The sequence below is a fragment of the Esox lucius genome, chromosome 12, assembly GCF_011004845.1.
Source record: "Esox lucius isolate fEsoLuc1 chromosome 12, fEsoLuc1.pri, whole genome shotgun sequence".
Classification (NCBI taxonomy): Eukaryota; Metazoa; Chordata; class Actinopteri; order Esociformes; family Esocidae; genus Esox; species Esox lucius.
The window spans coordinates 28,704,546-28,730,242 of NC_047580.1; the positions used below are offsets into that span (position 1 = coordinate 28,704,546).

The following is a 25,697-nucleotide window of genomic DNA, read 5'->3' on the forward strand; positions in this document are numbered from 1 at the left end:
ATCACTTGTGGGTAATTATCGAGGCTGGGCTCGGAACTGGTAATTCCGATTGTTAGGGGGGAAGAGAGGGGGTCGTAAGAATGCGTTTAAGGTCTCTTCTGTGAAGGGCAATAAAACCAAGTGACGTTTCCCAGCTCACAGACATGCACGTATACCTAAGGATACATGTCGAGCTCTTAAAACTAAATTATTGGATTATAGACGCAAAGGGGAAATAACATGAGGAAAACGGTTTAATCTAAATTTCAAGTTATTTTGACTAAGTGATTATTTGTCTCCACCACTCCTGAACATCTAGCAATCAACAGTGAGTAGATCATTGATCGGGCCACGTCAGAGGATGTATCCACCGAGCAGTTTCTGAAGATGAATAGAGATACTTTTAGCTATACAAAGGGTTATATATTTATATACGTGACGATAACATTCCCTCAACCAGTACAGTAAAACTGCCAAAACTATTACACCGATGAAGAGTTTTCATGGGATTTTCAGTAGGTTTAGCCTATAGAGGAAGCATAATGTATGTTTCATAGCAAACAGGGGTGGATGTTTTTGAAACAGCATGCTTTACCTATAGATCTATAATTGTGTTTAATGTAGATCTTTGACATAAGTAGGTAACTGAGATATATCTTTTTTTGCATTTGTAACTAATCATGTATCATTGAATGGCTACCGGGATGAAAATGGCTTTCCATTCTATAAGCTAATCAAGACAAGGTAATAACTTCGAAAAACTTACGATATTTCAAATAGGATTATAATATTACACATTTAACGTTTTAGACAACTTCAATTCAGTACTATCCTCTCTGTCAATATAAACCTGCGTGAAGGCTAAAACAACCCCGAAGCAATTACATAAATTAAGCGTTATAAGCTGTTTCAGTAATCCACATATTAAATAAAATAGCCTATAGCCTATTATTCACCGTATTGAAATCACAAATGAATACAAATGTTTCTGGTAAAGGTAGGCTATATCTAGGCATATAGGTTGCAGACAACAACAAAACGAATCTTTTTTCAGAAATAGGTCTATGCTCCTGTTTTGGGTCCTAAACCGGCCATAAAAGCTCGGGCGGAACAAAGACACGAAGGTCTGCGGTGCAATAAAAATGTCCCACTGGTTTAATGGCCATATGTGACATCCGCAGACTGACAAATATGACACAAAAAGGAAAACCAAGAAGGAATTTTTTATCTAAAAAACATATGATATTAACAGTATTATATGTGTTTGAAGAAAGTGTAGGCAGTTAAAGGTGACGCGTTATAACTCAGAAATTAAGCCGTCTCATTTAAGCGAAATATATTCTATGTATTGACGTTTCTTCTCATCTCACAAGATTGAAATTCACTGACCTACAACAACCTCATCCTAAATTTGCAAATACCATTATTGTTTCCCAATGACGCTCAACTAAGCCAAATTACTACTTGACTACATAATTCTGTTTCTGACCCATTATGACCACCATACAACAGAGCGTGTTACCAAAATCAGCAGTATTCATAACGTAGCCTATCACGTTCACGTACTTCAACGCGTTGTCAAGGGTGACGGATGAGATGAATGTGAGTAAATCTCAATGAATGTATGACTGCGCGAGGGATTGCTTGTCTGTGGTATTTCACTATACTCTTCTTATGCTTTATGATCCAAGTTTTGCCCGAATAGGATGTCTTAGTCATGGTTGTTTAAAAAGCCACTATGCTGTTTTTTTTTCATACCATGGAGTTTGTGGTAGAAATGTTGGTACATTTCATATTTCAAATATGCGGTTGATATGCATACTAGTATAGTGATGTGAGCGAGCTGGGATAAAGAGCTGTAGGTCTAAGTGTTTTATGGCAGCCCTTGAGACAAATTACGTGGTCTCGTTTCAGCTTTTGAAGCAGAGAGGAAAGAGCCCTTTTGGCTCGTTCATCTTTGATTTCTTTGAAAACGAACATCTGCACTATTACACATTATAAACAACCACTATGTACTTCTACTAGCATTCCTACCACGACTAATATTAGGCTACTACAACTGTTAGGCTACTAGGCCTACTTAATCATGATAAAAATCATATTCGTTTTATTTAGAAATATAAAATGCCATTATAATTATCATTGTAGTATGTTTCATTTGTAGAAATGCGAAAACAGGCCTGGACTGTCCAATTAGGGCTTGTAATGGTTTCCCAACTTCTCACTAGTCTGGGTTCAATTATTGTTTGGGGGTGTTTGTTTATGTTTGACCAAGAGAAAGTACATTTGCTTTTCCTCATTATTTTCTCGCACACTTGTGGTTATAATTGCCTAATATTAGTAACAGCATATATAGAGTAACACATAATAAAATAAAATATCAAAAGGATTTGCCGTTTCAAGACCAGGCTAAACACATCGGTGTTTAGCGTGCCACGTTTTACCATTTGAAGCAGAGAAGAACATGTGTTGATCATGTGGGCCTGAGGCAATACTTAGATACCAGCTTTCTGTAACCGTAAAATGAAGAATGAATACTGAATGCTGGCACTGAACAAGCTTTTATAAAACGACGTTAACCTATTCTGGAGATGCGTAACATTAGGTGTAAAAAATAAATAAAGCGACAGGATTTATTAATTTTATTTAATGTGACTGAAACACGTGAATCATGTTAAAACAAAATTTCCTCCCGTCAAAAATAATTAATGCCTGTATGATTGAATAGCAATGCGCAATATAAATTAGTTTAAATGTATGCTACAGCGCAATTTCGCTATATTTTCTGAATTAAAAAAATACATTAGCCTATCATAATGCTTTTCATGAACACAAAAAAATTATCAAAATTATGTTGTCTATAAATGTAGGTAATGTTTATATAGGAGTCCGTTTTGGCCAAATACAAATTGGCATCTGGAAAATGATACGTTTGGATGCATTTTTACGACTATGATGATTCACTTGTTGTGTTACAAAGGTTTTGGAGTACAACAGATTGGGAATTCTACGCCTTAAGTTCTATAAATGTCTAATTTAATTGAAATATTTCTCCCTCTCTCTCTCTCAAGGATAACCAACTGAACACCTGCAACAGATGTAGTCCCTTTGACAAGCGCAATAGGAAACCATGGAGAAGAACACTCAAACGTAGTGCTCTAATTTCTGTTAGTATATAAGATGATCGACGATGCCTCTTGCCCATGGATGTTTAGGCTATAGTCAAAATAATTAAAAAATACAGCAAATGACACCCACCCACCAGACCTAACAACCCCCCCCCCCACTCGCCCCCCCCCCCCCAAAACCACTCCCCACACCGACACCTAAACACACATAGATGTATAATTGTAACTTTCTACCTGTAACTGTCTGGCAGCCTAGCCACCACAATGCATGGCGCATGAATTCATATTCAGGTGTGAACAATTTATGCACAGGGAAAGGCCAAAATCGACCCCAGTACACATAACGTTTTTCATTGCAGCATTTACGAGAAAGTTGTTGGGTGCATGTGTTTTTTTTAAACTGTTGTCATAGAATATGATATTGCTTTTTATCAATCTGATGAACTGTCATTTTAGCTTTCATGATTTGGTTTGTTGTTTCTTGTGTTCTTCCAATAAATGTCATATTGACAATATGCATGTTCCCGTGTACCGCGGTTTTCATTTTATTGTGTCAGAATGAAACAACTTTATTACATCGTAGGTAGTCTCACGATCCACCAATACAGACATCAATTCAAAAATGGTTCCCATGCCAGAGGGGAGGGTTGAAATGTTTCAGACTACGTTCCAAGCTGCGTGCCTGCCGGTGACAAGTTCAGACATTTGCTATCTGCATATTTCACCTCTGTATTAAACTGTTTATATGTCACAACCAGCCTACATAGCTCCACCAACAATCCCCCGACTCCACTCGACCCCATCTCTCACTTCCGCTCTGGAAACCGTGGTGGCACAAGGGGGCACTGTTAGTAGCTGTGAACTACAGTTGTGAGTGTGTGTGTGTGTGTGTGTGTGTGTGTGTGTGTGTGCGCGCGCGCGTATCCGTGTGTGTGTCAAATATGGTATAATAGTACTAGGTTTCACATTGACTTTACACATTGATAAAATATGACAATATATATATTTTCAAAAACAGATTTTCACAAATATTGTGTTGCAACCAATAGCTAAAAACAGATCCAGTGAGCAATTGCAGTAGTTATAGACAGACTATAAAAACACGTAGGAAGGGCCCAAAACGCAGTTCAAGGTTGCCTATTCGCGATCATCTGAAATATTGGACGGCAAAACACGGTGCCCCAGTGGATAATCTCACATTATTAAACAGTTCAAGGTCAATTATTTTCACAAAACAAACCATACCCTGTGGTAATATAATCACTAAAAAATATAATTCTTAATGTTGCGTCGGTTCACTATGTAAGTTGACATTTACTTGCCGGGGAATCCTACTACAACAATTGAGGTTACGGTACAGGTCATGAATAGACAAACTATGTAAAAGAAAGAGCATTTGTACTCAAATACTTCCTCCTTACAGGATATACCACATGGCATAAGGTCTCTATTCGCCGGTTATCACAGTGAGGATTCCGTTTAAAACCCAGTCAAGTCAGTTTAAAAGGATCAAAGAATCGCTTACCGTGAGCATTCTCCCTCTGTTTGTAGTGAAGGTGACGCAGGCTCGCTGGTCCATCCGAAAGGTACGCGGCTGATGCTGGCGAATGGAACTCTATACCGCGTGTAGTAAACGTCTTCAACTCTGCCAACGGATCGAAAAATAATATGAATTTAACATTTTGGTAACAGCGTAATTCACTGTCCACTGCTTTCGCTTTCCCTATTTCTCTTTCGTCAACCGTTGGGTCGTTTCCTAGGGGATGTCGTAGACCGGGTTGGTAGAGGCGGTGACTGACGTGAAGCCATTTCTGAAGGCGAGGCAGCAGGGAGGGGATGCCGCCTAAACCAAAAGCGTTTTAGAACCAAAAGTTGAATTATTCTTTATCTACACCGAATGAGAATAAGGAATTGGAAATACAATTGCCAAGCCCCTGCTGAGAGAGCTGCTGATATAACCTGAGGTCCAAGGAATAGACAACCGTATAAAGTTCATGTTCATAGAGCGGGGGTGCCACGTGGCTCGCTGCAACCAATCCCAGAATGGATTCAGTCGTAAACTTTTATTACTCAGCTGTAAATTTCTCCCCTAAACAACTAGGAATGTGTTGCGCACCCTAATATTTCTCTCGCTACTTCTTGAGGATAACATTACCTAGTGCTGAATATTATTTTTAACACGTTCTGATTCTAAACAGAACCAAACCAAAGCAAAGTAACCTGATCCACCTCTATCATTTGACAGCACACTAAAAATAAAAGATTTCTCTAGATTCTTAAGTCATTATTCAGTTTGAAGGAGTTGGGACCTATACACGTTTCCCGAACAACGGTCTAAGCAATGCCAACCATTGTAACTATTTAGAAGGGTTATTTGAAATACCTCATATAGGTTTTCCCAAATTATCTAACTATTTCCTAAAAACTCATAAAGGCTCTATGAACCTGTCTTTTTTTGGGGATCTTCCCACATAAGTTATTCATCAAATGTATCCACCAGTTTGTCGATTGGCAGTGCATAAAACTATCGGAAACACACACACACATAGATACATACACATATTATATTAGTTATATTAGGTGGGTATAGATTTTCAACTCACTCAACAACTTCAATATGATTACATGCTTAGGTTCGATTCAGGTTAAATGTATCGATTATATGCTATGCAGAGGCCTACAAAAAAACCTCGTTCATTTTGGAGAAACACTATTACGACATAATGCCCCAGAGATATTCCCATGGAGACTTTCAGAAGCATACAATTTAATAGGACATTTATTTTACTAATTGGTTGCGTTAAACAATGTTGTTGAGAAACTATATATCCTTGGCCAATACCTCAAAAGAAACGACAAGACGTGACAACTATATTGCTGTGCAAACACAATAATTACACAAGATATATATTAGAGATGCCATTCACCGAAAGCTTGATTTAGTCTTTTTATTAAACACATAAAAGGTTGGTAAAGCTCAAAATATTAACTAAATAAATTAGGAAGTCCGTAAGACTACATTGTTATAACACTGAGAGATCAAGACCTACATTAGACTTATGATCATGTAAAATTAAACGATTACGAAAAATATCTAGCGACGACGAGGATCTAGTCCAGTCTTTCGGGATATGCTCTAGGAAAATGGTCTATCGAAACAACAGGTCTAAGAACAGCTCTACTGATGAAGCACATTTTGCAGTTGTTTCGTTTGGAAAAAGAAAAATATTCGATTTAAGCTCTTTTATATTATCAAAAAATCCGGTTCAGGACTAAACACATCACCTTCTTGTCCTTCCTCATACGAACATTTAAGCAGAGAGAAACTAGTGTCTTTATCAGTTAAGAAAAACAATAATATACATGTTACTGCTAAACTAGATATAAATAAAAGATACATACACCATGCAAATCCCTTCTTGTCCGTGCAGGCCCGTGTGTCCTGTTTCAGGATAAGTCCACATTAGACACAATAAAATGGGAAAAGCGTTTTTTTTTCCGGAAGCGGTAAACCCCATTTATACCAGCAATAAAGTTTACAGCAGGTACACTAAACCTTAACGGGAATGTCAACCCTCTGCTAAAAGTATACACACAAAGCAGACTGTCAGACAATGACTTGTTAATTGCATCGAAGCTTCCTGAATTTTCAATAGTATTGAAGCATACAGTAATAAGGTTTAAAGAGACTTATTTTTAACTTGTTTAGGAAACGTATCATCTATGACAACAGTAACATAACAACAAACAATTCAGACACACTTACACTTATATTTTGGTGATTCTTTTGAAAATATTTTAGTGAATAATTGTGAAATCTACATTCTTGTGGGTTCCTCAATTTATATTCATCGCCGTTTCATTCGAGAGAATTATTCGATTGTTAGAAAATTGTAACAGCTTATGTGTCTTAGCAGGTTAGCATCTAGAAAACAGTCAGTAGGCCTTCTTTAAATTATAACTAACTTATAATTAACAATTTACCTTTTCTTTTCAATTTACAGAAACAAATTAACGTGAAATGAATACTGAATTATCAGTTTAGAATGTGCATTGTGAATGACATTTTTCAATCATAAAATTTTATTTTGGAGCGTCGTTTTGGACTGATGCGGTTGGCCTGTTTAATTTTTCTTGTTTCAGTTTTTCTTGATCGTATGCATTTGACTGAAATTGAAAAGATCAACAATATAGTCCTTATGAAGGAGTTTATTGTTGGGTGACAACCAAAGATAGAGCTTAACTAGATATTTCTTTACCCCCCACCCCCACCCCATCCTCCCGGGGAAATACACCCTCTATTAGGTCTTTTTCTACTACAATAAGGCCCTAATATTTGCCACACGCTTAAACGTATATATTTGTGCGATTGTGCGCTTCCTTCCTCCTGGCACTCTCCACTGTGCTTAGCTCCTTCCAGTGTGTTGTGTTAGACCTCTTTGGTGGGGTTGGTATGAAAACAGAGATTTTCTATCTCTGATAAACGAATAAATGAAATCCAATTCATTTCCACGATTCTATGGACAGGTACTGCTGAGGAACACCGAGGACAACTTCCGTGCTATCAGCCCTGTGTATTTACTGAGCCATATAGACCTCACGCCACAACACCCAGCAGTTCAAAAGCAGTGGACACTTTTGGTTGAATTCCATATGCATATGATTCATAACATTTGAATTCCAATGTTGCACACGTGGTCTCACATAAATCTGAAGATAGTCAGTCCTGTCTCTGGGAAATCAGCCCACTGCCATCATGAGTATAATTACTCGCTTGCATGGTGAGGAGCAGACTGGGACCCGCACCTCTTTTGAGGCCAGTGAGTGGTGATACATCTCCAGCAACTTGAATGAGTGTTTATGCATTTGTGGATGTATGTATACAGTGCGTGCATTTATATAGGCCTTTTGTGGATGCTCCGACGAAGGCGTTGATGCGTTGGCCGCTGTTTAAACTCAATAAATAAGTGATATACTGTCAAGTGCGGTGTTCATAAGTGCTCTCTTTTTCTTTTAACAAATGGATGAATTTAAACTATACAAATAGGGCAGGATTGGGGAAACTACGGACTTGCACCGCCTGTTGGTCAAGCAACATACAACATGCCTGACCGTATAGCTGAAACATGGGTAGAAAGGAGTTACAGGGGAATGGGTCCATACCCTGTTCCACTGCCCCCCCATATAAGATCACACAAAATATAACATTTCAACTTACCAGTAGTGTGATTACTCTGGGACAGCATACATAGAGCCTATTTAGAATAAAAAAAATTACCTGGAAGACACCTTGATAATGTTGTTCACCTAAAGAGGCACTCTCTGTGGAACACGTGTTGTTGCTAGTGACAGTATACTTGTTTTGGTGCCAGTGTGAGATGTGGGAAATTTTCTCCTTTTTACACTGTAACATATTTTTATTACAACGCAAATCTGTCAACAACTCTCATCAATCTAAACAAAACTATTGTAGTAAGGGATTGTATTAAAAGTATTTTTAAAGACAAAAAGCTAACACAATATATGGCGGCAACTTCCCTTTCAACCTGCCACAACAGATACTGCCAGATCTCACTAAGGCCTACAGAAGCTGTGGGTTTCTCTGGGTCTTGGTAACCTAAATCATCCTCTTTCCTAACACTTGCCCTTGGTCACTGCTAATCCAAGTGCTCCACCAGCCAGCTGTTCTCATTTGTCCTCATCTCGGCTCATCTGTAAGTTAAGTAGTGCAGAAGTTACGACTGATAAAACCACTCATCCTGGCGCTTACCTTTTGCGTTAATGTTATGACATCTACAAATCATTTAGGTACATAGAGTAGGGGACCCCAGGAAATGAAGTCAAATAAAGTAAAATTTTCTGGTTTGAATGTAATATATGGAAGAAAAAAATCACAAAATTTACAACAAATCATTGCATTTGATCTTTTTGGCCAGTCATATTGGCAGTGGCAAAGCAGCCAAACTACATATTTTCTTTAACATACTTTTAGGTATCATGTTAAAGGACAATACTTATTAACTGCATTACTATACAATTTACCTTTAAAATGCTATTTATAGAACAGCAAATTGAAACAAAGATTACTATAATTGGAATGCAAATATGAGAAATGATTCACAATGACACATAACATTAGCAACAGTTAAGTCGGTGGTGATGATGGATTGCATAAAATCTATTCTTGATTTGTTTATTCATGTTAATCAAGATTTTCCAAAGGGAACTTATAGCAGACAGGCCTCAAGTTTGGGAACCACTGTCCTACCAGTTCACTACTTGCTTCCTCTGTTTAATTAATTTCTCAGGCTCACAACAAAGCGCCACGCTATTGTCTCAATACAACTCAATGTAAAGAAAATGTATTATAAAATCTTGGTAGCCAATTTAGGACATGAGTTATCTTCTTGCTTTAACTTCTGACTTCTTGCTGGCCAGAGCCCTTCAGTGGGTCACACCAATACAAGTTTTTGCATTCTACTAAGCTAACATGACTGACATCTTTTAGCTATAAGCTCACGAACCGGCTGAGTTGCATGCCGACTTTGTTGTCTTCAGTGAAACAGCCGTCTGTATATAGGCAAACGCCGCAAAATATGTCTAGGATTATGCATACTGGAAATAAAAATCGACAATATAATGGCCGGGGCCTAGAGCAAAAGGATCAGGTCTGAAGCCGCAGAAGCCCAGGTTTGACCACTGGATTGCTACCCAAAAAAATATAAACTGTGGTTCGAACCGTTATTGCCGTGGAATATGAGACCTATACAACGCTTAAGACAAAACATTATTTGTTATGGTTCTAATTGCTTTTGCAACCGGTTTATAAAAGCGAAACAGGCACCTCAGGCGTTTGTGATGTATTGCCAGCATACCGTGGCAAAGGGTTTCCAGGCACTCCACTTTGCGTAACGCATGGGAACAGCCCTTGGCTTGGTATACGGGCCATCTATCACACACCTTCTTGCCTTATTGCTTACGTTTATAATTGAAATTGAGAAAACGTATATGAAAACCCATAGAAGCACAATGTTTGTGTTGGTAATATGTGTCATGTATTAATAAACTGGGTTGTATGTTCATAATAGTTCTACATGTACAAAATCCTATACAGGTAGCTAACGTAGACTAGCCCGTGAGTGAATCAAGTCCAGTGGATCTACATCATTTCAGGGAATTTAGCTTAGAAGACGCCTTGCCACGTTGGGAAGCTTCTGGTCATCTGTTCATTAACATAGACCATGGAGTAAAGCGCGCAACTTCCAGTTGATTATACCATAAGTGGCAATAGCTGCAACAGATCCAGATGGACTAATGGGTATTTTAAGTGTACGATCTAGTCTGTGGCCTATATGACGGGTCGCTCCTCTAAGTGAAAAGGACAGACAGTGGAAACACTGTAGCCTAGCCCAAGTCTTTCAGTCAACAGTTTCTTAGAGCAAGCCATAAAAGAAGAGGAACAATTGTGAGCCATCTTGTTTATTTGTCTTTTAACGTCAACAACAATGGCGGGGACACAATTTCGTCTTTCACATGAGAAACACCGGCAAACAAGCATACTGTTAACATCCAGAATATAACAAGACGTACATAAAGATTATATTCCGTGCAAAAAACTACGATATTATTACCAGCACATTAAAATAAACTCATTAAATCTTAAAATCCTTGTAGTTGTAGCAGGTTTTATTATAATACACAGTAATGTGCGTTTTCTATAGGCAGTTTTAGTTGTTGGGGGAAATATAGGTTTTCATCTGTTCATAGCAGTGCCATTATTATAGAATACACGTTCGGTAAAGACAAAGCTCTGTTTTTTTAGGTAGTGCCGCCTTGAACGCCAAATCGTTACTTGGCTTTGAGCTGTGTCTTCCTTGGACTCACAATTTTTCCTAAACAAGGATATGTATACATTGGGTAAATAATACATAATTTAATCATATAATGTGTGATTTAACACTATAAAAACAATATCGTATGAAATCTCAATTTAGAAATCTCTATTGCAATTTCCCCAGGTTTAGGTAGCATCTTAAGGATTTTAAACGATTGCATGTCCCTGGTAATCCTAACGAAACATCGGAAATAAGAGCTAAGTATTATTGGCTTGGCCATTCACCACAAATGACAATGAAGTATAATACAAACACAATAAAAAAATAAAAAATAAAATAGTAACGTGTTTACATGTGGGCCTTCTAATCAATATTATTTCCCTTGGAAGTCAAACTGCTGTCATGACATTGAACATGGTTTTAATTACAATTCGTTTGTTTTACAATTCGTTTGTTTTACATCACTAGTATTTCAAATATGTCTGTTGTGAATGAGGTTTCTATTTACAAGCTTAGGTTGAAGTTGATAGATTTTTTTGTTGGACCTTGCTGTCTGGTTGCGTTTGTTAGGTGCCTACATCAAGTCTGATGAAACAAAAAAGGATGATTCTAAAAGTAGCCTAGCCTACTCTGTTAAACATGCGTTTTAGTTTAACCCATACAGATATTAACCATGTCTGACCTTTACCTTTACTAAATGTAATATTAGCGAATATATATTTTTGTAAGGAAAAGTTCGAGAACTACAAAATAACAAATCTGTGTCCAATAAAGCATCGTGAAAGGTGTGAAATGATTATGACAGCAATATCTGGGATCTTTTTTCCCTTTCCTCGTTGACTAATAAAACAGTGGCCATAAAGTTGACGCTCTCTGTCTCCCTCTCCACTCATCGTCTATATGGGACCTCTTTTTCTGCCATATAACCATAAAAAGACCATAAAATCACTCCTTGGCCTCGTCTTTCTCTTTCTCTTTCTCTTCTACTTCTTTCTCTTCCCCTTCGTCCCCTTCACCGTCCTCATTGCCCTCTTCCTCGGCCTCAGCCTCCGCCTCTCCTCTTTGGCCGGGAAACTTGTCTTTGTTGTTTTCTTTTTTCCACTTCATTCGCCGATTTTGAAACCATATCTTGACCTGCCTCTCGGTAAGACTCAGGGCGTGGGACACTTCGATCCGCCGCTTGCGTGTAAGGTAAGGGTTGAAGAGAAACTCCTTCTCCAGTTCAAGAGTTTGGTAGCGACTGTAGGTTTGCCTTCCATTTCGCCTCCCTGGTGCTTAAATGAAATAGTAAATAAGGTTAGCTTATGTATTTCATATGTAGGCTATTAAATTTTTTTCCTTTTTATTACTATAAATAGGTTCTCTAATGGAAAACAAGTGGACCAAATAGAATTTTATGGTGGAATACATATCTGATTTTTACAGTTAGTATAAGTGACATTGTTTCTTGCATTAAGATAAAGGGACTTAAAATAGCTTAGGAGCCATCAGGGTTTGAATTTGGAGCCTGTTTAGCTTTGAGCTACATTCCATTGAAATGTGCTTCAGCTTCAAAGTACAACCTAACACTTCTTCAATTATGTAACTGCATGGTAAGGCACACAGACACACACACACACACACCTACATACATACACGAAGGCAAACACACACCGACACGTTCTTTTGCATATTGTGAAAGGAAATACATCTAGGCCAAGTATATTTAGGATAACATCTACAACAATCTAGTTCTAAACTAAATACGCTGTACATATGTTTAATTCAAAACTATATATATATAAGTAAACTACACTAACCTATTTGCTTTGAATGAACCTACAAAGTGACTTTTGAAGCATTAAGATACCGGATACTTCAAAATACATTTATTAACAATTTGATCACTTATACATCGAACGTTTTACTTCGGTCAGATGATCATGCAATTGTTGGGCCTTCCGGTCAGCACGTTTCTATTTCATGTAGGGATGGGGAAAAATTGTACTTCAGGTACATCAAATAACCATTGTCTTTCTGTTTTTGTCATTCCAGACTTTTCTCATCAGAACTCAAACTTATCACCAAAACGTCTGTCAATTTACCCAGCATTATTTGGGGGACAATTACTACACGTGAATTCAAGGTTATAAGAATATGTTATGTTTTTGTTAAACCGTATGATTTATAAGCAATTGGATGCACTCCTAATGTCCCGTTTACTGGCGAGAGTTTTATACAATTAATATAATATGTTGCACCATGCATAAATGTAATAAATAAAGACGTAAATCCTCAATTCCTTATTATACCCGATTTTTTGCTTTTACGCACATAGTTGATACACATACACACACGCACCACACACAGAGACACACACACGTACACACAGGCACGCAGACACATTTATAGCTATGGGAAAAAAGAACACAAAATATTTCTAACCGTGGGGTCTCATCCAAGGAAACATAAGACTGGGAGACGAGTTCTGATTTAAGTGGCCCTGTCCTTCTCCGGGGTTAGAGCCGTTAGAGGATTTACAGTCTGGGTATTGCGCGAGGCTTGCCTCTTGCTGGGTACCATAAAGCGGTTGCCTCGGAAGAGCTTCATATCCATAAAATTTTGTTGCGTCTCCATGGCAAGCCAATGCACAGGGGTTCTGTTGGTATCCAGGGTTGCTGATTCCCGTAGTCCCATGGTGGAAAAAGTCCTGGACATGATGGGACGGGTGTTGAAAGCCTGATGCAGCTGCCCCGGGTCCGTAGACCAACGTGTGGCTACGCGCAACGCTTTGTGGAAACCTGCAGTCGTAGTAAGTTGGCTCCAGTGATTCGCCGCCTTTGTATTTGGAGAAAAGAGGATTAACAAAATATGAGCTCATTTTTAGTTTTCATTAAGCAACAGAAAACGAGTCTTCGTTGTAGAATATCCCCCTTTCGGATCGTGGCAGCCTTTTGTTTAGGTTCCCAGCGGCACACAGCGCAGACAGACAAACCGGAACTAGATGGAGAAACGCTGCCCCTTTGGACAGTCTCGGGCAGCTCACTCGCGCTCCAACACTCTTCTCATCGAGTCTCTCACTATCTCCAGTATTTTACCTTTTTCAGCACCAAAACCGGCTCATCGCGTGTGCTTTGGATGTGTTAAGGTTAAAGCTGGCTTGCTCCACCGACACAGTCACAAGCGCTTCTCTTTTCTCTTTTTTCTTTTTTTCTTCCCACCCAACCACCCCCACCACAGTTCCCCCCTCCCAGCAACCCCCCTTCATCTTTCCACAAGCGGTCAGTGGGTACTTAAGAGGCAACCTGCGCTAAGCATTTCATTAGAAAAGGGAGTTCAATATAATGCATTTGTTAACCATGTGAAAATTGTTTAGTAATAATAAACTTGCAAAATATCATTGTAGCCCAATTACTCCACACAGTGTTTACATATACTTCCATCATATAAGGATTCGTTTTAAACCGTTTTGTCCTAATTTCCTAGTATGTACCCTCAGTAGACAATAGTTTAAACCCATTCCTTATATCAGCTAATGGTTTTAATTAGATGATGCCTAATACTTCACCTACGCAATAGAACTGGTTCAGGACTCACAAGCCTTTATGTCTGCACTATTTATGACAGGTTATAAAAAATAGGCCTATTTAACTTTAACAGCTAGTGTATGCCAGACCTAGCATTACGTTGTAAAGCTATAGCCTTATAATAACAATGACATGCAATAATTACAAAGGCCTCTCTAGATATCACAAAAATATAATAGTGTCTAATGGTTACCATTGTCGCTCAACGTCGGCCAAAGCTAAGTGTTCAGATTGTGCTAGGCCTACTTTAACTATAGCTTGTTACCAGTCCTATATGCACTTCAACTACCTAAGCTCGTGAAACACAACAGGCGCAAATATAAACAGGACCAGTGGATTACCAAACTCACTACAGACCCTGTTAAACCTGTGAGCAGAAGTAGTAAATCAAATGCTTGCAGTTAATAACATTTTTGCATTAAATTAAATGTCTCCTTATTTCAGCGGACATATTGTGATAGCTCAGTGTTTATTTCAGTTGTGTTTAGCATAGTTGCAGCAAAGCCTTCCCCTGAATAAGCTCATGTGGGTTTTGTGGCGTTACTGACGATTTCAACACATCATCGTAAAATATGAAAGGTACACAGAGACAATTTATAGACTTGTCACAGTCTATATATAGTCTAGCCTATGCTGATTAAGATCATTGCTGCACATCACCAACGTGGACATTTTAGCTGCTGTTACCAAAATATTATAACAACAAAAGCACAGAGGACTAAAGACCATCACTTTGCTGGGCTACTAATGCTCCTGAAATATGGGCAAAATTACAGCAGGATCGTTATCACAACAATTAGTGTTATCCATATTAATATTGTTTGGTGTAAGCTAAGTTTTAGTAGTTATATTTTTATTATTCAAACCTTTACCGTTTGTCCAAAAAATAAATAAATTTGTGCTTATTAAAACATTTGAAATTTATCAATCAATCACATTTATTTATAAAGCCCTTTTTACATCAGCAAAAAGTGCTTTTACAAAACACCTGGCCTTAAACCCCAAGAAGCAAACAACAGTAGTGTTGAATTTCAATTTTATTGGTTAAAATGGAAACGTATAATTTAGGATAAAGTGTTAAAATTGCGCTTAAAATTAAAAGATCACATGGTAGTCCAACTGTTAGGCAATCACTGTTTTGATATCTATCATCCATTAGGCGTAGATGCTAACTCCTGTCGAAATATTTGATTATATTATTATTCACAAATATTTAGCTAAAATATGTTCTACGTATACTAAGGCCATACAATGTCAATATGGGTCATTCAGTTAAAGAAATGTGAAAATATAAATTAGACCTATAGCATAAAAACATCTTACTATAGGCCACATCTCAGGCTAACTGTGTCCTATGGGCCAGGCAGCCATACAAATGAGGCAATCCATCGCATTACAACATATTCCAAACCACTTTCTTGAAAAAATTATTTGATACATTTCAAAAGATCCATGTCATCGGTAGATCTATAAGTATACACCTCGTCTAGTGCCTATGTCTGCAACATGAAATTCAATTTCACTAGCGTATAGCAGTGGTCTAAAGGCCCGAAGAGTCGGTCAACAGCGTCATCTACTGTCGAGGTCGATCACCAACATTCAACTTCAACTGCGCCATGCATGGTTTAGTAAACCATTTCATAAACATATGCATGTAGCCGTAGACATAATACATTTACTAACCACATATGCATGTTGAAAATATATGTTCATATCGTTTCCAAGATTATATTTACACAAATATGCATTAATTCTAATAGCTGTTGTGTCTTTACGACACACGGCAGGGATATCTTCTAACCAGGAGAGTTACATGATTCTGAGGGCATTGTCCCATGTGGACATGTTACTTTAGGCTTTCCTTTCGTCTTGCGGGTAAAGGCCTTTGACGTGTCCGGGGGGAACGTAGCCGACATGTTTGCGGTGGACCCAACAGACAAACTAGCAGCAAGCTCCCTTTGAACGAGTCCACCATCACCCACCGTCCCACCATTAAACCATAAAGTAATTTAGCCCAGACGTCTAGCCAGTTAGTCGGGTTTGCTTTGTTCGTCTGCATTTGAGACAAACAACTGAGCTCCAACAGGGCAGTAAAGGCAACATTTTTGTCCTGTTCGGAAATGCACTGGATTGGGCTTTGAAATTACAGCATCCTGTCCGTATTGTTCAACACCACAAAAAGGCAATTTAGGCCAAGAACCCAGGAAACAAATGCCAGACGGGGGAATGTATTTTGACGTAAGATTTATTTGTATCTTCTAAAAAGAAATATATTTCTATGTTTAATTAATTGTAGGAATTTCTATTATTTGTTTTATTATAGCAAGTTGACAAAACAGGTTGGCTTCTCAGCGATCTAAGTAGAACAGTTCTGACCAGCCTTATACGTGTCCCATTTACGCACAGGGCCTTAAGTACACCTAGTCACTTTTAAATCCCAACATTTCCGATATATTTAATCAGTTCTTCGACAATTCCAGTATAATAAAATGTTTTGTTTTCATGTAGTTGTAAGTGGAAACCCAAAAAATATTATTCGAAAGGTTCAGCCACAGAGATATCAAAATATCCCACACGTAACAATTTTTTGGAAAGTTTAACTACATTTGCATGTGCATTTGCCAACATATCCGTGTGGGGAAATTCAACTTTTTATCAAATACATATTTGTTTCTCAAAATATAAATAAGCACTGTTTTTAGTCAATTCCACATCACATTAAAACCTCTGCATTTTAATTGTCCTGGAAGGCAACAATGCACAGCAATGCAAACTACGAGGTTCAGCTGGCGGTAACCTTTACACATAAATCCATTAAAATATAATGAATACAGCAACACCAGAACTTTCGTTAAATGACACTGGGCTTTTGGCATAGTTCAATAGGTGTACTCCGAAAAATCCCTCACCCACTGGCGCACTAAATATCTGATTAGCCAACAAATAATAAGAGTCATAATTAGGAAACGTTCCATCTGCTTTCAATATTTCAGGTGCAGGGAAATTGGGCAATTCAATTTAAGTGTTTCCCTCCTTATTACCATAAATATGGTTAATGTGCATTTGTTTTGTCATCCTTTACAGACACGAAGTGTTCTGTCGCTCCTGAAATGTGTTTAGTAAGCTAAGGGTTTACACATATCTATCATTTTAACTTCTGTTTTGAGCATAGCAAGAAAATAAAGAGAAAACACAAGCATCATGATAGGGTTTATATTTAAGTAGGACTACAATTTTATATGAAGGACACGTGTTTATACAATTAAAATAAAATGAAATGCACAATAGGTACACAAAACTGTTACGTTACTACACAGACACAACACAGACATTTGTTAAAACTGCAGACGTTCTCTTTATGTACAAAAAATGCTACTACATCTGCACACCATTAAAAAAAACAGAGGAAACATTCGCATGGACATCATAAATTATGGAGTGAAGAAATTAAAATAATTCCAGTGTTCCATTCCTTATACTCTGGGGTGGTTTTACATGTATCCAAAATACGTTTAATTCAAATGCCCCTTATGAATTTAAACACAGCATCAGCCTACACCGATGTTTAAAGTAAGTGCAGAATGTCTTCTTTCCTTACATGTCGGTTCTTTAAAACTTGGACAAAGAAAGGTGCACGGGGAGAAAAAAATAGATTTAGCATCAAACATGGAAAGGTTAATACAAAAACAACATCAACCACAAAATCCAAAATCAGAAAGGGAGTTAGTGTCATGTATTTTGGTTTATCTTTGTTGTTGTCCATAGCAAGAGTGGTTATTTTATATTGTCTGATTCTTGTTTTGACCGTTTGGGGTTGATGTTGGCTAACCATTCCTTTATTATTGTTCTTTGTTGCTGTCAGATTTTTCCTTGTTCATTTTTTTCATCTTCATCCGCCGGTTCTGGAACCAGATTTTGACCTGCCTTTCAGTGAGGTTAAGGACTCTTGCCACCTCGTATCGACGGTCTCTGGTTAGATACATATTAAACAAAAACTCCTTTTCGAGTTCAAGAGTCTGGTATTTTGAGTAAGGGCACCGTTTCTTCCTTGTAGAGCGAGCGTGAATCCAGTTTGCCACTGGGTTATCTGAAAGTTAACACATAGAAACAGCACATTATCAGCAATAAAATCAAACTTCAAGCCATTACAAATGGTTAGGCCCTATCAACCTGTTATTGTGGATCTCCAAAGGACAGCCTTAATCCAGATGTGTAGGTGGTTTAATCGCTAAAATGTATGCGTAAATATATTTTTAAACAAACGCATGTATTTACATAATATTGTGACGCTCTTCCATGGTTTCACTTTCTTGGACTTGCCGTCGTAAAATACTCAATGGGCTTATTCGCTTTATAGGCCCATAAAACGGCCTGTGGTTCAAGCCTTTACAAGTCAGTAGTGAAAGTCACTCGAATATGTTTTAAACATTCCTCAAGTTGTTAGGATTTAGAGGTTGAATTTGGTTTGAAATGGAAAATAATTATATATGTATAACAGAAAACAGACACCATGTGTTCATTCCTGTATTACGGTTTCTCTTTGTTTTTTCCTGAGAGGATCTATAAACTAGATATACTTGATTGGCTACTACACATAAGCAACATAATATCCAATTGACTCTCTCTTTAAATATTATTAAAATGTGTTAATCAGTAGGCTAATGAGATATAGTGCCATTCTAGTATCATACAATAGTAGCATTAACAATGGTAGCCATATAAAATGTAATATAATAATCATCACTATTGACAGAAAATCCCAATTCTAGCAAATGTGGAAAACACAGACTTATAGAGACCCAGAGATATTTTCCAATCAGAAAATTACAACGAGCATACAGACTAGTTTGTCGAGTAGTCGGATTTTATAACCAGCTAGTCCTATTTTATAACCCACTCGTCGTTTTATAGCCCAATCCAACTAGCGTTTGTCTCTCTTATATCCTCAATGTAGCCCCCAAGCAGAGAAGATTCAGTCGAGGAAAGAATAAGGGGAAGAAAGAACATACTATGGCATAGGGGCAGTATTCTCCAGCTCCAAATGCAATTAACACATAATCGCAGTACAAATTACTCATATTCTCGGTTTTAAAAAAGGGGAATGAACTTACTCGGGTCTAATTCTGGCTTCTCGTCTTTATGCTTCACGGAGGGCAAAAGCTCGGTCTCCGGAGAAGGGATGTTTGGTTGGGTCTTTTCTCGGATGTCAGCGGAGGTGCAGTAGATATAATCCGTGTAGGTGCGTCCATTTGAGGCGATACAGTCACCGGCTCGATGCTCCTGGAAGGCGTCTGGCTTCAGCCCATAGTGCCTGCTGTTGGCCGGGTAGCCAGGGAAGGACATGGCCCCCGAAATCGGCTCCAGCCATGACCGCACATATCTTGAGTCCGTTCCTAAATGAGGTTGATGACTGTACGGATGGTAAACCACTGAAGACTGGGAGTGAACAGGAGTCCAAGAGGTAGTAAAAACCGGCGGTTTCGGGGCAAAGCTGCAGGAAGGATAGTCTCCACACTCCGGTACGAGGGAAGTAGGACGAGGGCCAGTCGGATGTGAACCAGGAGCCGAGAATCGAGCTGCAAGAACATCCTCGCTTTCATGGTTTATTAAGGAATCCACATAATAATTACTTATGGGACCCGTGGCCGACATGTCGACGCTTCCCGTCTCTTTTACATGCATCCGATTATTATATGGAGTGTATGTGTACTTTTTTATCTACCCATAGAACAATCAAGGCAGGTAATTATTTCTCAAAGCTTCCATGGCTGCTATTGGCCGCCTAAGCAACACGTGATTATATTTACTCCCACAAAATTGCACAGTGGATCAATGCGCGAGTTATGCTGGGATAGCATTGCAATAGGAAATGGATTATAGAATGATATTCAGATGTTTTTCCATGGATGCATAAGAGGTAATTTTAACAGTATTATATTTCGAAGTTGTTTAAATAGCAGCAGAATGAGCAGAAAGTTTCAATTATGTCTTAAAACCAACAGGGTTGGATTGGTTTGAAATCGTAGGAACTATTTGTTGATGTAATCAATCTTTGTCTAGTGCGCGTTTGTCTCTCCGTAGTTCAGTTTTATGTACATATAGACATAGTTCAGCAGTAAATAGATAATGAAACTCACTCTCTAGCACATTAGGCGTTTAATCATTTTGCGTTCATCATGTACAGCCTATCTGTTTTTTCTGTGTGTGTGTGTGGGGAGGGGGGGGGTCATTTTCTACTAACATTTTCTGAGCCGCCAGAGTATTATTGGATGGTCCACCATTGCACCAAAATGTAAAAGGAAGAAAAAGTTCGCACGGATAACAAACAGCCATCATTGGGATAGAAGTTTTGTCAAAAATGGAGTTTGCATAGACAAAGGAGGATGGGAATACTACTATGATGCTTGAAATTTTGCGCACTACAGCGGCTGTATACGTCAAGTGACCGTACATGTTTTTATGTCCTTCAATAAATTTTTTACGAGGACCATTTGATTGTTCATAAACTTGTCGTTAATAAAATTGCAGTCGAATTCCTATAGCTTAACATAAAACCGACCCTGTGCATATGAGACAAGTCCCATCAAAACGGAATGGTAAGGATAGGGAGCAACAACAGAGGCCGGGGGATTTTATGCAGCAGATGAAAATAAGTATTGACAAGGAAAAATCCAGCTAGATTTGAAGGGTTACAAAAAAGCACCACACTTTGTTGTTTTGTAATATACATGTGGAATTAGTTGATCTCAGAATAAGCCCTTTGATTATAATACATTCCTAGAGAATAAATGGGTATTATAATAGGACAGCTAAACAATACATTTACGTTTCGAAACTTGACATTTTTAATCTCAGCCACAATGAACTGCAATAATTGAGCCCGCAAGTGCATTCACCAAAAACAGCCCTCAAGGTAGGCTGTAGTATGTAATGGTTAAGGCTGAGCAATTCTTGGAATGCGTGTGTAAGATAATAACATCCAACACATTCAATTTTAGCTTTTTAAATTCCACATAATTATCCAAAATTATATTTCCGCAGATAACTCAATGGAACTATGAACGGTAGCTTCTGACAACTGGTACCGTGAAGTCATTTTACATCATATGTTTTGTCCTCAAACCTAAAACGAATATGACAAAATATTGTCATACATTTTATTACATTAACTCAGTACCTAACGCATATTCGGAATTTCATATAATATGCAATATACTCACACAAGTCTGTATGCCATTCTTAGCTGTTAATATGTTATGTATCTTTCTGTCATGACTGGTTCAGATTAAATCATGAAACGGCCTAAGTCTGAAAAGATGGATAGTATGGTTGTGGTTAATGACATTTTAAGACAAACAAAGCTTGGCAATGGCATTTTTATGTTCTGTTTTCAATGTGGTGAGGACAATTCATATCGGTTTTTCAGATATTCTTTATTTAGATACGCAGTACTCTAATCAGGCACAATGAGTGCAGTACCCTATTTTAACTATAGGTAATTAAACAAGATATCCAACTCTTCAAATCTCAAAATATGCAGTGTAGCTTACTTGAAAAGTTATTAAAAGTCCAAAATACAATTATCAAATACATAGGAATTTAGTATTGACTGAAAAGACCAAAAAAATACGTTAATTATTGTGTCGAGAAACTACAGTGAACTATTTAGAAAAATACAAAATAATATACATTTACCAATAGTTAATCATGTTATGTCACAGCGGATCAGTGTTTTGACAAAGATACAACCTTAAAAAATTACTGGAAATGTGGAAATTTTGTTTTGTAGAAATTCCATACATTTTTCAATAGGCTATATGCATTAATGTCTATGACACAGAGAGGCGATATTTGACCCACACATATGAAATGAATTTATATTGCTCTTGGAATTGCGTATTGAATGAAAATGCATAATGCTGCTTTTTTGTCTTGTTATAGGTATTTGAATGTTTGTACAATTGGTTATTGAAAACAAAATAAAATATACAATTGATTATGTTTATATTTATATATATATATATGTATACACACATTTTATTATTTCCCTTTCTGTTTATCACTTTGAAACTTCACCAAGCTACATTACCTTGTTGCCTATGTCCTGACGGCTATTGTTAAGATGCTATAGGCCTACGGCATGTATGCTACCCCATAGAGTCAACTCCAGAGTGGAAAGCCTTATACTGGTTTCATGTTCATTCATTCACTGCAAGTAATGGTTATTTGCTTGATCAAGCCTGCGTTACGCATGTAGTACAACCCAAACGAGCTCACTTCACCATGGTCCTTGATCGTTGTAAGTTAAATCTGTTCCTTTTTTTTTAGGATTGTCTTTTTTTTTATTCAGCCAGTGCACGCACGGACATTTGATGAGCCAGTAATAGAGTAATTTTGACATTTCGGCATAGCTTTCTTTAGAGTGTAGTTACAGCGTCTGTACTTTTTTACAATTCTAGCCATTTTCAGACGTCAAATGTATCAGATGATTTCTCACAATACTGGGATATTCAGTATTAATGTTAGGAAATGATATAAAAATGTGCATTTACACTGAATGTCAACATGTGTTTTGATATTTGTCTAGAGCAATGGCATTGCCATTGGAATTCATTGTCCAAACTTGGCAAGCTAGTTAGGGCGATGGATACTGCAGATGAATGGATCAAAGGAAGACAGTCACCGTAGACAACAATGGCGTTCAAAGAGGCTCGATTCTCAGTGGAGGTGCCAAACAGCAGTATCTTGCTAGAAATCGGTTCCCAATTCTTAATTCATAAAAGCAACCAGGAACGTTAGGAATGCATATTTTCGCGCATGTCTTTTTCGGTCCAATCAATATGTTTAAGAAGTAAAAGTGCAGTATGTCCAAAACATTATGTTTTAAGCCAATTACATTATAAGAAAACGTTATAAACGGTCAAGTGCGTGACTTCAAATAAATACCCGGAGAAATTGTATAAAATGGCAGTTTTAGACACTAAGAAGTCATTATCTTGCACACAAATTGAATTTTTATCAAAACAACCTGAATGCTTGAATAAAAGCATGTTTAAGTTTGAGTGTGATTTACGGCCTTTTCCTTAATTATTTTGGCGAGTTATAGGCCTAATAGATGTAAGATTATGTGGATCAAGGTCATTGTTGGAAACCTTGATGCACGTGCTGCCAAAATAATACACATTTACATGTACAAGTAAACTCACCAGCTAGACCTTTAATGTTAAATGGGAATTTCTCAATCAATATGTTAAAATCCATCCCCCATAACCCACTAGGAGCATTCCGAAAGTATTTGGCAAATTTGACAAGACGAACTATTAATGTTGGCCTTATTTTACATAGCAATCTTAGCGTCAGCGTCAGAAACACATGATGATATGTATTTTGTTGCGAGTCCCTTCTTGAAGCAATATTTCTAAATTTAAAATTCACATTTAGAGAATACAACGTTTCCAAGCATTTGACATATTTCAAACAAGTGAATGATTAAACTATGTTATTTTACTGAAACCCTAGCGGCCCGGACTCCAACCAGGCCCAGCAGTAGTTCACGGGCACCGGATGCGTCACCCAAGACTTCTGAAACACCCAGGCCACACATGGGCTTTTTTTCAATTGCACAATCACATATTGAATCAATAAATTATCGATCCAAGAGTGCAACACTTGGTTTACATGATGCATATGATACTGTCAGCAATTGTCTTTGACATGTGACCGATCAGTGTTGTGTAAATAAACATAATATAGCCCCAACAGGCCGATCTGCAGGCATGGTGGTCACATCTCTCAATAGGAGCTGATCCATCGTCAGTATTGTGGAATTGTTATAATGTAAACGTACGATTTGAATGGAAAACAATGCAAGTTTCTTTCGATACTGTAGATACCCACACGTATAAAGAAAACGTTTGCTCATAGGTGCTGGTTTCGGAATAACTTTTAACAAGTTGGCATGTAAAAAATATGATGCGATCGAGGTAACGTTCAAGTAAAATCGAAACTGGGGAACAAGGCACACTGCATTCCTGTATGTCGTGAAACATATATTTGAACAAGGTATAATTAATAGGCCTTTACAGTACAGTATGTTAAAATGCGTACACTCGGACCTTTGTGTGGAATTACCAATGTTTCCATTCAAAACACACTCAGTAAACAGCATGCTGTTCTTCTGACGAAGAACACGAACGTACTAAATGCCTATATTATATGGTTCAAGCAACAGCTCATTTAGCCAAACTAAGGATGAGGTATTTCTATGAGTTCCAGAAATGCTACGTATGGCACCACCATCTTTAAATTGCATGGCGCAATTTCGTGCCAGTATAAAAGTTTGCCTTGAATGCGTTTAAGACTACAGGGTAAAAACAAGCAAGTTATTCGTTTGGGCGAATTTCGTTCAGATCACAGAAAAATCCTTTATGCACTAGAGCATTACAGCAAATGTTGCAGGTGGATTGCGTACTGGTATTCATATTCAGTAATTGATTACGATTCCCATTAGCCCCAGTACCCAGTATTAGGCAGCATCAGCGTTCCTAGGATCCGTCATGGGGTAGGTTACATGTTATCTTTAATGACCAAATATGTACATTTACAGTGCAAGCGTTGTGGGGACATTATTCTATTGCTTTGAGGTTCGTTAACCTCATATCGCCAATATGTTCGACCACACTATTTCAGAATGTGTGTTTAGATATCAATGATCACGAATCATTTTCTTTTATCAATCCACAACTTTTTAGTGAGACAGAGCATGTCTCGTGAAAGAGTTTCATAATGATAAAGCCTTATATCAGATTAAATAAGGCATAAACACACCCAGACACCCAGGTGGCGGTGACAATGAGCCGAGGCCTTTAACACCACCGTTAACAACTAGTACTTCCCTGTCCGCTCAGTTACGCTGTAGACTCACACGGACATGCCTACTGAACTGTAAAGCCTAGATTTAAATGAAACATACATCCAATTTGTTGTATTATTTTCGAAACACCTGTTAAGAGCGCAAATGAGATATTGAAATGTGCAGTTCCTGCCAATGTGTAGTTTATTATACAATATCCTACAAACATGAGCAATTATGAACTATGTACAAAAACAAAGGCTTAAATAATTACCCGTGGAACTTGAAGATATATCAAACGTAGCGACACAGTTGTGCATAATTTCTGTGTGTAACT

The 25,697-nt window shown here is 37.8% G+C and overlaps 3 protein-coding genes across 6 annotated transcripts in view; all 3 read right to left on the minus strand.

The window, feature by feature from the left end:
- LOC105013628 (homeobox protein Hox-C4a) overlaps positions 1 to 25,697 on the minus strand; it is a 56,440-nt gene that overhangs the window by 27,754 nt on the left and 2,989 nt on the right. For 2 of the 3 annotated variants that reach the window (XM_010875275.4, XM_029124188.1), the window contains exon 1: positions 4,633 to 5,060. In XM_010875275.4, coding sequence (XP_010873577.2) covers positions 4,633 to 4,686 — 54 coding nt within the window. In that variant the 5' untranslated portion in view covers positions 4,687 to 5,060. Of the gene's footprint in view, positions 1 to 4,632; positions 5,061 to 25,697 lie in introns of those variants that run through there. The other variant, XM_020051773.2, reaches the window with a different exon arrangement.
- Positions 10,586 to 14,089, minus strand: hoxc8a (homeobox C8a). 2 transcript variants are annotated; one of them, XM_010875278.3, is made up of 2 exons: positions 13,367 to 14,089; positions 10,586 to 12,210 (listed from the first exon to the last, which is right to left on the minus strand). In XM_010875278.3, the coding sequence occupies exons 1-2, from the start codon at positions 13,800 to 13,802 to the stop codon at positions 11,888 to 11,890; spliced, it is 759 nt and encodes a 252-aa protein (XP_010873580.1). In that variant the 5' UTR covers positions 13,803 to 14,089; the 3' UTR covers positions 10,586 to 11,887. The 2 variants fall into 2 exon arrangements, with proteins under 2 accessions (XP_010873580.1, XP_010873578.1); XM_010875276.3 differs by having other exon boundaries at positions 10,586 to 12,216.
- On the minus strand, positions 17,708 to 20,475 carry hoxc9a (homeobox C9a). The gene is made up of 2 exons (XM_010875279.3): positions 19,620 to 20,475; positions 17,708 to 18,595 (listed from the first exon to the last, which is right to left on the minus strand). The coding sequence occupies exons 1-2, from the start codon at positions 20,188 to 20,190 to the stop codon at positions 18,348 to 18,350; spliced, it is 819 nt and encodes a 272-aa protein (XP_010873581.2). The 5' UTR covers positions 20,191 to 20,475; the 3' UTR covers positions 17,708 to 18,347.